A 12,849-nucleotide genomic window follows, 5' to 3' on the forward strand; every position below is an offset into this window, starting at 1 on the left:
CTACAACACGCGCGGCACACAGCGAGTACCGCCGGCGCCGCACACGATGTCAACAACTGGCGCAAGTGAACGCGTCGTCGCGGGGTTAGCGGCAGCGTACACACCACTATCGATACGGATTACCCTGGCGGCACTGCCCTTGCCACCAGAGTGAGCAACCGCATAAGGGCGCCATCTACCAACACTCTGATTGGCCGGACCTGCGGATTTAAGCGAGCTCCTTGAGCCTGTTTAACCAGTTCAATCTTCGCCAATGACTGTGTTACTACCCGGCTGCTGAATTCACGACGACCGAACCGTACTGTGGCCTCCCTGGCTGGAAACTTGTGACGCATTGGTATCGACTGGTTGGCAGTGGTTTGGACTTGTATTCTCTACTAGTGGCTCTGATTTGTCCTTGGCGCTACAGCCAGCGAAGTGTTGTGTAGTCGAACTTAAGTTTTGTTTTGAGTGACAGAAGGTCAAATAAATTTGGTTATCACAGAATATTTGTTGTGTTATAGTGCGGATATAACAGTAACGTCTCCACGTAACAATCAGCATTGACAGTTATTGTGTTTCCCTGTTCATTTGCGAAAAAATACAGCCCGATAATCTCATGTGTTGAAATACCACGCTATATTGCCACTTTAGTAGCATGTCAAGGGCGCTCATGAATGTCATTAGGATTTGTGTTTACCCAGTAACGATAGTTCTGTTTTTTCTCATAACCTGTGAGATGAAAATGTGCCTCATCTAACATCCACAACTTGTTTAGAAATTCATTGTCATTGTTTATTTTTGTTATCATTTGTTGACAGAACCCTAATCGTAACCAGTAATCGTTGTCCTACAATTGTTGCACCACCTGTAGTTTGTACGGATGAAATTTTAAATCAGTATGAAGAATTCTGCGAACACACTCCCGGGATATTCCAACCACTGCTGCTTACTTACGAATTGAACGCTGTGGGCTCCGTAAGACAGAATCGTGTACATCACTGTTTGCTGCAGAATGCACACTTCTTGGTGTCGTCCTGTTGGCTTTTCTTGAGGGCAGATCCAGTCTCTTCAAAGTTACTAATCCAACATTTTATCGCATATTTCGACAGAACGGCACCATGATGTCCTAGACTATAAAAATGTCGAAACTCCCTCTGTGCCGCTACCAAACTGTCATTGTTTTCATAAAACATTTTTATGGCTACCACAAGCTGTTGTCCGTTTCACTGATCCATGATTACTGAAATGGCGGCCTGTTTATTTGTAACTGTCACGAACCCACAGTGCTACCACCTGCCAATGGCTGCCACTACTCATTTCAAACATTCCCATTATTCTGTGTCTATAGCATAGTCTACCTTTAAATGTGCATGTCTGCTGCTAATTGCCTCCGCTATGTGTGAATAGCAATTTATCCTAATTCAGAATATTAATACGTAAATTTTTAACACATTCTTAAAGGAAGTTTTAGCAAGATGCTGTTTAATCATATAATGTAATTTTTTTGGAACCTTGCCCCAGGAAAAAGTGAACTAAAAGTGTTTAATTATTTAGTAAACACAGTTGTGGCTGTGTATAAGTTGTTACTTTGCATTTGTAGATGATCAGTTTCGATCTTGTGCAGATATCATCATCAGATCTATTTTCCTTGGCGGTAGTAGGAATCCCTGTCACGAAACAGGCCCATCCGTGCTGGCATTGATAACACAGCCGCAGTGTTCTCAACATTAGTGTGGATGGGTCTGCTCCACATAAGGAATTCCTAGTATCACCAAGGAATGTAGATCTGATGATGATATTTACAGTAAAATCCAAACCCGTCATCTACAAATAAAAAGCAATAACTTACACGTGACTGCAACTGTGTTTGCTGAATAATTATAATACTCATTTACTGCTGATAGCAACATTGTGATTGCTATACTCCATCGTGACCAGTTTTTTTTTCTGTTTTCCAGATTCTTCTGAATTATCACATAAACAGTTAGTCAACAATCAGGAGTGTGGTGAAAACAGCGTCATGTCTCCACCTCTAACTACACCTGCCAGATCAGCAAGTACAACAAACACTCCAGGTACAGAATCTTTAGAATAAATAGTGTTTAAAATGTAGGCACGTATTGCATAAAATAAGTATCATCTTCATTTATAAGTTGAAACATATAGTGAAGCTGATTTCATTCTAGTCTCTGTTTAGTGCAGTTAGGGCAAACAGCAGTCTCTCTCTTTGCTCTGATTTGGAGATCTTCTCTAAATGAGTGCCGGATGGACTGAGCCACAGAAATATACAGCTGCAGGGGGTGTTTAATAAGTAAATGCGGGTTTTGTTGTGGGATATTGTGGAATATTCCCGTGTGAGCCTCTATAGTTTCATGAAGATCTGATAGGTAGTGGCGCTATACATAGCCCCCAAAATGGCATCTGTAATGGAGGTGTGTTCGAAGCAGAGAGCTATCGCTGAGTTTCTTTTGGCGGAAAATCAGAGCATCACAGATATTCGTAGGCACTTGCAGAATGTCTGTGGAGACTTGGCAGTGGACAGAAGCACGGTGAATCATTGGGTGAGGCATCTTGTCGTCATTGCGATGAGGTCACATATACCTATCTGATCTTCCGCGTGCCGGCCACCTGCAGACAGCTGTGACTCCCACAATATTGGAACGTACGGACACGGACACTACCATTCGCAGTGATCGATAGATCACAAATAAATATCTTGCTGCTCAACTGGGCATCTCTGTTGGTAATACTGACACACTCGTCCAACAGTTGGAGTACTGCTGGGTTCCTCACTGCCTAATGAAAGACCATAATAAGAACAACGAAAGACCATCTGTGCAAAATTGCTTGCACATTAAGAGGCTACTCATGACATTCTTTTGTCTAATATTGTCAAAGGCAATGAAACATCGGTTCATCAGTTCAAACCAGAAACATGGAGTGGCGCCCTCAGAAGAAAAATTTCAAAGCCGCATCCTAGCCAATAAAGTCATGCCGCTGGTCTTCTGGGATTCTAAAGGGACTATTCTGTTTGATGTCCTCCCTCATGGTGTAATGATCACCTCTGAAGTTTATTGTGCTATTTTCAGGAAATTAAAGAAATGACTTCAGGATGTTCATTGGTACCAAAATGCAAACAAATTTCTGCTTCTCCGTGACAATGCGAGGCCTCGTACACTCTGCGCATCCAAGAGTAGCTCACAGATCTCTGTTGGAGTGTTCTTCTTCGTCCACCCTATAGCCTGCATCTTGCATGTTCCAACTTCCATCTGTTTGGCCCGATGGAGGATGCGCTCTACGGGAAGCAATACGTGGATGACGGGGAGGTTATTGGTGCAGCACGACGTTGACTGCAATCTCGAACAGTTGACTGGTACCTCCCAGTAAGGTGGCTTATAAGGCCACCACATTGACTGGAGACTACCTTGAAAAATAGGGATCTGCATTTTTTACTGAGTGCCCCTTTTGGAAGTAACAATTGTGCGATATCCAATTCACTATTTTCTTTTGTGATGTCCAGAAAACTAGTTAACAGTAGTCAGCTGGATAATACATTTCTTGACTTTTAGATCTCTGATTCCATTCTGTGCAGTGATTTCCCTAAATCACTCCAGGCAAATGCCGGGATGGTTCCTCTGAAAGGGCACGGCCGACTTCCTTCCCCATCCTTCCCTAATCCGATGAGACCGATGACCACGCTGTCTGGTCTCCTTCCCCAAACCAACCAACCAATCCATTCTGTGCAATCTTTCGATATGTATGTCTTACATTTATGGAGTATCTAATGAGATAATCATATGAATTGAAAGTCTTTTACAAAAATCTGAATGCTAAAAAAAAAAGAAAAAATCAATTTAATACGAATATCTTCACTAGTAATAGATGTGCATACATAAATGAATTTTACGATGTTTGACAAATTAGGAAAATGAACGAAACATTATCAAAGCCTTGACAGTATGGTCAGGAGCTGCAATTGGTTTTATGCAAATAGTAACTGAAAAATTGCAAGACTCATCTAGAAACTTAATTTAGAACTACAGTGAAAATTTGACAGGGGTTTAAGGGAAGAGTGGTGGAACTATAAACTACTTGTTGATGGATAGTACTTGTACTATAGTTTCCTTCTGATAAGCTACATCAAGGATATTATTTGTTTTGCTCATTGCACAGTTGAAATGGTTCTTTGTAACTAGATGTTGCTTGACATGCAACACATGAGATACATACAAAGAGCACAACTCATTCTGCCTTTACTGTTCATCTATAGAGGCTACCAAGGAGCCGGTCTCTAGAACTTCACACCTGCTAACTGTCGTGTCCCCAAAACAAATTATGGCATCAGATAATCTTATAGTTTTGAATCCAACAAACACTGCTTTCGGCAGGCATTCCCATATCAAATGTTTGGAAAATTCATTCACATTTTGCATCTTCTTGTGTAAGCACTGTCATTTAGATCAGTTATTTCGGATTAATTGCTTCTAGCATTGCAACTGGTTGGGAGTGATGGTGAACATAAACTTCTCCAGTTGCAAGTGCTTTCCTGTATCGACATCATGAATCTACATTATTGTCACAAAGTCCGAGCTGTGGATTGTCATCTGTAGAAGCATTATGGAAGAAGATAGCCTAAACTACTATCCTCATGGCTTCTGTATCACATTTATTCCTTTTCATGACTGAACCATAATATAACTGCTGCTTCCTCACCTCTTCCTGAGTGAGACTGCCATCACTGAACTTTTACCCTTCATATTCTTTATAAGTTTATGTAAATGACTTTCCAGTCTCTTTTGCACATGTGCAATATTCTCTGGCTTTTAAATTTTTAGTGCATTTTTATTAGACATATTTTCGAACACATTTGGAAACCATTTCAAGTCTCCTCCTCCAAGGTCCTTTACATAACGTTATAACATAATTCTGTAAATTTCCTGTACTTTACGTCAATGGTACTGCCATAGAACAGTAGTGCTGCTGACAAGATGATTCTGTTATTTATATATATTTGGCGATGCTGGTGCTGATTTTGCATTTAACATTTGACAAAACCGTTATGGCTGCAGTACGTTATGACATGTTTGTGTAAAACAGAACAGTAGATGGTCATTATAGACTGAAACGGTAGTCTGATGACAAAAACAATTTGTGACAATAGACGTAAAGTAAAGGAAATTTGTTCTATATGCGGGTCATGTTTTATTCGCAACCATGTCACAGCTTGTGTAACATAATTCTCTTTTGACCATCAAAAGTTTCTGAGAACTCATTCTGGTTCCATTCTACCACTGTACCCAGAAAAATTCAGAATACGAATTGCTTCCTTTGCAACCATGGAAGAATCTTGCCAAACATTCAATGCCCCTCACCTTTACATTTTCTAGGGATTTTGCTGCGACAGTGCCATTCAATGATAGGTGTCCACACTTGTGCCATGTCCCATCAAAGATTGCAGCTATATCAGTGGCACCTTCACTATTAGGAGGAGGATAGATTGCTACTCGTTATAAAGATGACACATTGATTTGCAGACAGACACAATGAAAAGATTGTTACATACAGGCTTTTGGCCAAAGCCTTCTTCAGAAAAGAGAAATGCATGCACATTCACACGAGCAAGGACACCGCACACACACATGACCGCTACGTCTGTCCGTTCCAGCCAAACAACAACAGAAACATGTTGAAAGGGAGCAACAATCCAGTGTTTGGGGGAAGGGAGAGGGATGGCAGGGTACGGGCGTGTTTGGGGGAAGGGAGAGGGATGGCAGGGTACGGGCACGGGAAGAGGAATTGGTGTGACCTGGTGGAGCATGCCATGACTAGAGGTGGCGGGACAGGGCTGACATGTTCAGTGTCAGGAGGCTGTGAGGGAGGAAGAGGAGGGGGGATGGAAAGGAGAGGAGCAGAGAAGAGCAAAAGGCCAGTTGCGCTGGCAGAGAGCAGTGCACAGTGAGTGGAAAGTGTGAGGATGGTCAGTTACCGTAGATTGAGGACGGGGTGATTTCAGGAGCGGAGAATGTGTTTTGAGAATAACTTCCATCTGCACAGTTCAGAAAAGCTGTTGGGGGAAGGGAAAATCCAGGTGGCCTAGGTTGTGAAGCAGCCATTGAAATCAAGCACATTTTGTTTAGGTACATGTTGAGTCACAGGGCTGTTTACTTTGCTCTTGCCCATAGTTTGGCAGTGGCAGTTGATGCTGTTGGTCAGATGTTTGGTAACCATGCCAATTTAAAAAGCTGAAGAATGATTGCACAGAGGTAGTGGCTGGATGTCTGATGGGGTGGCATGAGCCCATGACAGGACTTGAATAAAGAGTGCTTTGTGGGCAGATTCGGCAGGTCTTCCAAAGAGATATGATTCCTGTGCCAAGGGATTGGGAATGGCACAGGGATGGACTAGAATGTTGTGGAGGTTGGGTGGGTGATGGAACATCACTTTAGGAGGGGAGAAAGGATCTTGGGTAAATGACCCTCATTTCATGGCATGATGATCGATAATCAAAGCCCTGACAAAGGATGTGGTTCAGTTGTTCCAGTCCGAGATGGTACTGAGTGATGAAAGGTACACTCCTTTGTGGCTGGTTTTTGGGGTTGGTGGAAGGAGTGGGGGTTTGCAGGCCTATGGCATGTGAAATGTGTTAACGGATTGGATCTGGGAGGTAGTGTCAGTCTGTAGAGGCCTTTGTGAGACCTTCAGTGTACTGGGCAAGGGAGCCATCCCGAGATGCCCAGGCTGTGTAGGAGGGATTTTCTGTGTGGAAGGGAGGAAATCTGTTGAAATACAGGTACTGTTGGTGGTTGGTGTGTTTAGTGTGGGCTGAAGTGTGGATGGAGCCATCGAGAGGAGGAGTCAATGCCCCTGGCACATTGTGTTGAGGAGGAGCAAATGAAGCGGATGAGAGAAAAGGTGTTGAGATTGTGAGGGAATGAGGACAGGATGTCTGGCCATGAGTCCATATCATGAAGATACTATCAGTGAACGTGAACCAGACCAGGAGTTTGGGATTTTTGGATGCTTGGAGTGTTTCCTCTAGATGGCCCATAAACAGGTTGGCATAGGAGGGTGCCATGTGGGTGCCCATGGCTATGCCGCCAGTTTCTTTGTACACCTTCACTTCAAAGGAGAAAAAGTTGTGTGTTAGGATGTATTTAGTAAGGTGGGTGGTGAATGAGGTAGTGGGTTTGCAGTCTGAAGGATGTTGGAAGAGTTATTGTTCAATGGCAGCAAGACTAAGGGCATGAGGGATATTGATGTACGAAAAAGTGTCATCAACAGTGACGAATAAACGATCCAGAAGATAAAGGAGTGGAGTTGGTGGAGAGTCATTGAAGGAATGGCTGATGTGAGAGGCTAGATTCAGGCAATTCATTGTGGAGGTTTTGGTCAATGAGGGCAGAAAGTCTTTCAGTGGAAGCACAGTAACCAGCTACAATGAGGCATCCAGGATTGCAGTGTTTGTGGAGTTTGACGAGCATGTAGAATGTGGGAGTGCAGGATATCACAGGTGTGAGGAGGAGATGGATTCAGGGAAGAGGTTCTGGGAAGTTCCTAGGGCTTGAAGGAGGGATTGGAGGTTATGTTGGACTTCTGGGGTGGGATCACTGTGGCAGAGTTTATAGGTTGAGGAATCAGACAACTGGTAGAGGCCTTCTGCCAGGCAGTCAGTGCTATTCATAACAACAGTGATAGAACCTTTGTCTACCGATAGGATGATAAGGTCAGGATTTGTGTTGAGGTTCTGTGTGGCTGTCACCTTCATTGCACACCACAGTACCTTCCACTGTTTTCATCACAGACACAGCACTTACTTCACTGAGGCTGTCAAGAAGGAACTGTGTATAGTTCACCAAATCTTGGAGGTAGTGGCAAATCCACAATAGCAGCTCTTCTTCTTTTCCCAATACACCTTATTCCATACTCTATTATATTATAAACTCTTCTTTGGACAATCCAGGAGAGTATCCAGTTTTAGTTACTCCATAGAAGTCACAAAACATTTGAAGCTTACTGGCCACACCTTTACTGCCTTCAGGGTGTACCATTTCAATACCACATTTTCAGCAGAATGTACACAGAACAAAGTCCTTTTGAAGCCTACACAAAGCACTCAGTTCAGAAACTATGGAACCACATTCAGTTAAATGTTTTGATTGGAACTCTTTAGTAGTGTCACTCTGGGTCTCCATGTATTTGAGCTTCTGTCTTGGGGCACTTCATAGAGTTGGTCTGGCATCCAATCAGTTTGTAGATCTACTTACACAGTCTGATTTCTGTAAAATGTGCACTTTCCAGTACCAAAATACTTGTCTGGAAGTATAATAACTTACAAGAATGGCAAAAATAGCAACAACTCAAACCACAGAAAAGTTTATAAACATAACAACTTTTGAAGACCAAAGATATACAAAGGAAAACCATGAGACCATTGTAAAGAATATCTCATAACAGAGCTGCCAACTCAAGAAACAGCAGTGTAATATATCTTTCCTAAAAAAGGATCGAAGGATCTAGTTACAACATGTACTTGTGAAAGAAGCAGAAACATGGGTGTGGGCACACACAGAGAGGTCTTTTAAGTTATTTTTGAAACAACTTTCCAATGTCGAATTCCTTTTACTGCTGTTTTGTTCAAAAAAACTCAAAACATCGATTTAAGATGAAAAATTTTAAAAAATTACAAAAAATTTGAGTGGATTCACAAGCAAGTGGCCCAAAGAATTTTTACCTGGTTGTCAATGAATGGATGGAATGACGGGTAGTAATGAGTAATTTGTGGAAAAGACAGATACAGATTTTGATACTCAGTCCTAATTCTCTCTCTCTCTCTCTCTCTCTCTCTCTCTCTCTCTCTCTCTCTCTCTCTCTAGTTTTCTCTCTTTTCCTCTCACATTTCTTAATAAATAAATTGTTGCACTTATTATAAAGTGTTTTACATAAATGTATTTCCTTGCATGAAAATCTTTGGTTTTAACACTTCTATGACCTCTTGTACTTGCAGTCATGAATTTTTTATCTTGCAGAGTACTCAGAATGTAAGTCTCTCCACACTGACATATATTAACTATCTCAGCTAAAGGCATTTTAAACTCGATCACTTTTTCTGAATCAACCTGTAACATGATATGTTTCTTGCAAGATTTGGGTAGATTTCCGTAGAAGTTCATAAGTCTCTTTCAGAACTCAACATAGCAGTTTACTTTTTACCAATTTGTCCTGCTGCTGTGAAATACGTAGCACTATGCAGTCCGACTATTAACATGTGACCTCCATCATTTGAACTGCAATTAATTGTGTTTCACATTCCTCCAGTTTTCTTACCTTTAATGTATTGATTATGATTTGAAGGATTCTAAGGCTCAACCCACAACTGTGGTCGTGTGGGAGGTTGCCTCAAGGCAGGTGGTGAAAGACTTCCCAGGGGGCCGCATATAAGGTATTCCCGGTTAGTCTGACAAACAGGTTCCAGGTGCTGTCTGTGGCTGACACTGTTGCTCAGCCAGATGCACTCTCCTGTCCTGTTTCAGAGAAAACCTCTCAGCCTGCAAGATCTGGGCAATCACAGAGGGTGGGATTATTGGTAGTTGGGAGCTCCAACATTAGGCACATTATGCCCCCTTAGGGACTTGGCTTCCAAGAGAGGGAGCGAATGTGCACTTCTTGTGCATACCGGGTGGAGTCATTTCAGATGTGGAACAGGTCCAACCAGACGCCATGAAGAACACAGGGTGTAGCCAACTGTAGGTGATGGCTCTCGTCAATACCAATGACCTGTGTCACTTTGGATCAGAAGAGATTCCCTCTGATTTCAAGTGGCTAGCAGAAGGGATAAAGGCTGCTAGTCTTGCTTGCAAGATGAAAGCAGAGCTCACTATTTGCAGCATAGTTGAGAGGACCGATTGTGGATCTCTGGTAAAGAGCCAAGAGGATGGTCCGAATCAGAGCCTCAGACCATGTAGGCTGCAAGACTCCTTGACTTGCACCGTAGGATGGTTGGGTTTTGAGTTCCGCTGAAGAGGTCAGGCATCCACTTTGCGCAGGAGGTGGCTACACAGGGAGCAGAGGCTGTGTGGCGTGGACTGGGTGTTTTTTTAGGTCAGAGTGTCTCAGAAAACAAGAAAAGGGCTTCAGTCTCAAAGGGTGCAGGCGGAACACAGGAAGACTGGAGATACAGGAACCATTGGTATAGCAGTTGTAAAATGTTGTAGCTGTGTTGGAAAAGTAGATGAGCTTCAAGCACTAATAGAAAGCACTGATGCTCAAATTGTTACAGGCACTGAAAGCTGGCTAAAGCCGGAGATAAGTTCAGCTGAAATTTTTGCGAAGAACCTAACGGTGTTCCGATAGTATAGGCTAAACACAGTAGTATGTTTGTCGCTGTTAGAAGTAGTTTATAGTGTTGCAAAATTGAAGTAGATACACTGAAGCGCCAAAGAAACTGGTATAGGCACATGTATTCAAACACAGAGAAATGCAAACAGGCGGGATACGGCGTGCCATTAGCAGCACCTGTGTAAGACAACAGGTGTCTGGCACAGTTGTTAGATCGGTTACTGCTGGTACAATGGCAGGTTATCAATATTTAGGTGAGTCTGAACGTGACGTTATAGTCAGTGCACAAGTGATGGGACACAGCACCTCCGAGGTTGCGATGAATGGGGATTTTCCCGTATGACCATTTCACGACTGTCCTGTGAATATCCGGAATCCAGTAAAATATCAAATCTCTGACATCCTGCAAGAACAGAACTGACAATGACTGAAGAGAATTATTCAACGTGACAGAAGTGCAACGCCTCTGCAAATTGCTACAGATTTCAATGCTGGGCCATCAACAAATGTCCGCATGCAAACCATTCAATGAAACATCATCGATATGGACATTCGGAGCCGAAGACCCACTCATGTACCTTTGACGACTGCATGACACAAGGTTTTACGCCTCGCCTGGGCCCATCAACTCTGACATCTGACTGTTGATGACTGGAAACATGTTGCCTGGTCAGACGAGTCTCATTTCAAGTTGTATCAAATGGATCGAAATGTATGCATATGGAGACAGCCTCATGAATCCATGGCCCCTGTATGTCAGCAGGAGACTGCTCAAGCTGGTGGAAGCTTTGTCATGGTGTGGGGCATGTGCAGTTGGAATGATATGGGACCCGTGATAGGTCTAAATATGACTCTGTCAGGTGACACATACATAAGCATCCTGTCTGATCACTTGCATCCATTCATGTCCACAGGTCATTCCTAAGGACTTGTCCAGCAGGACAGTGCGACACCCCACACATCCAGAAGTTCTACAGAGTGGCTCCAAGAACACTCTTCTGAGTTGAAACACTTCCACTGGCCACCAATCTCCCCAGACAGGAACATTATTGAGCATATCTGGGATGCTTTGCAACATGCTGTTCAGAAAAATCTCCACCCCCTCACACTCTTTATGGACAGCTCTGCAGGATTCATGATGTCAGTTCCCTCCACCCCTACTTCAGACATTAGTCGGGTACATGCCTTGTCATGTTGCAGCACTTCTGCATGCTTGTGAGGGCCCTACACGATATTTGGCAGGTGTACCAGTTTCTTTGGCTCTTTAGTGTGGTTCCTGTGAGTTAGTATGGGCAGGTCATTCTTGACAATCAGACTAGAATAATAATTGTATCCTTTTACTGACCTCCCAATTCAGATGATACAGTTGCTGAAAGATTCAAAGAAAACTAGAGTGTAATTTCAAACTTTACCTAACTCATACGATTACAGTTGATGATGACTTTAATTTACTCTTGATATCTTGGAAAAATATGTGTTTAAATCCAGAGGTGTGCATAAAACATCATCCAAAATTGTGCAAAATGCAATGTCTGAAAATTATTTTGAGCAGACAGCTCATAAACCTACACTAATAGTAAATGGCTGTCTCCACTCCTTCCAGATTAACAGTGTAAGTGTAGACCAGATGGGACTTGAATTCAAAGAAACAGTATTGGCAACAATTGAGATATTTATACCAAATGAATTAACAAACAATGGAGCTGATCCTCCTTGGCACACAAAACGGATCAGAACACTGTTGCAGAAACAACGAAAAAAACATGCCAAATTTAAACAGACACAAAATCTCCAAGATTGGTGATCTTTTACAGAGGCTTGAAATTTAGCGTGGACTTCAATGTGAGATGCTTATAATAGTTTCCACAACGAAACTTTGTCTCAAAATCTGGCAGAAAATCCAAGGAGATTCTGGTCCTGTGTGAAGTATGCTAGTGGCAAGACACTGCCTTCTCTGAGTCATAGCAATGGAGATACTGTTAAAGACAGTGCTGACAAAGCAGAGTTACTAAACACTTCTTTCCGAAATGCCTTCACAAAAGAAGACGAAGTAAGTATCCCACAATTCGAATCAAGAACAGCTGCCAACATGAGTAGTGTAGAAGTAGATATCCTTGGAGTAGTGAAGCAACTTAAATCGTTTAATAAAAGCAAGTCTTCCAGTCCAGACTGTATACCAAGTAGGTTCCTTTCAGAGTATGCTGATGCAATAGCTCCATACTTAACAATCATATACAACCATTTTCTTGACGAAAGATCTGTACCCAAATACTGGAAAGTTGCACAGGTCACATTAACATTCAAGAAGGGAGTAGGAGTAATCCACTAAATTACAGGCCCATATCATTAGCGTCAATATGCAACAGGATTTTGGAACATAAATTGTATTCAAACACTATGCATTATCTCGAAGAGGACAGTTTATTGATCCACAGTCAACACAGATTTAGAAAACATAGTTCTTGTGAAACACAACTAGCTGTTTACTTACAAGAAGTGTTGAGTGCTATTGACAAGGGGTTTCAAATTGAT

General features: G+C 42.4%; 1 protein-coding gene across 2 annotated transcripts in view; it reads left to right on the forward strand.

The window, feature by feature from the left end:
* Positions 1-12,849, forward strand: part of LOC124605100 (DDB1- and CUL4-associated factor 1) — a 245,064-nt gene that overhangs the window by 124,049 nt on the left and 108,166 nt on the right. For both annotated transcript variants that reach the window (XM_047136553.1, XM_047136560.1), the window contains exon 8: positions 1,941-2,057. In XM_047136553.1, the coding sequence (XP_046992509.1) occupies positions 1,941-2,057 (117 nt within the window). The remainder of the gene's footprint in view (positions 1-1,940; positions 2,058-12,849) is intronic.

The sequence above is a fragment of the Schistocerca americana genome, chromosome 1 (genome assembly GCF_021461395.2).
Source record: "Schistocerca americana isolate TAMUIC-IGC-003095 chromosome 1, iqSchAmer2.1, whole genome shotgun sequence".
In the NCBI taxonomy this organism is placed as follows: Eukaryota; Metazoa; Arthropoda; class Insecta; order Orthoptera; family Acrididae; genus Schistocerca; species Schistocerca americana.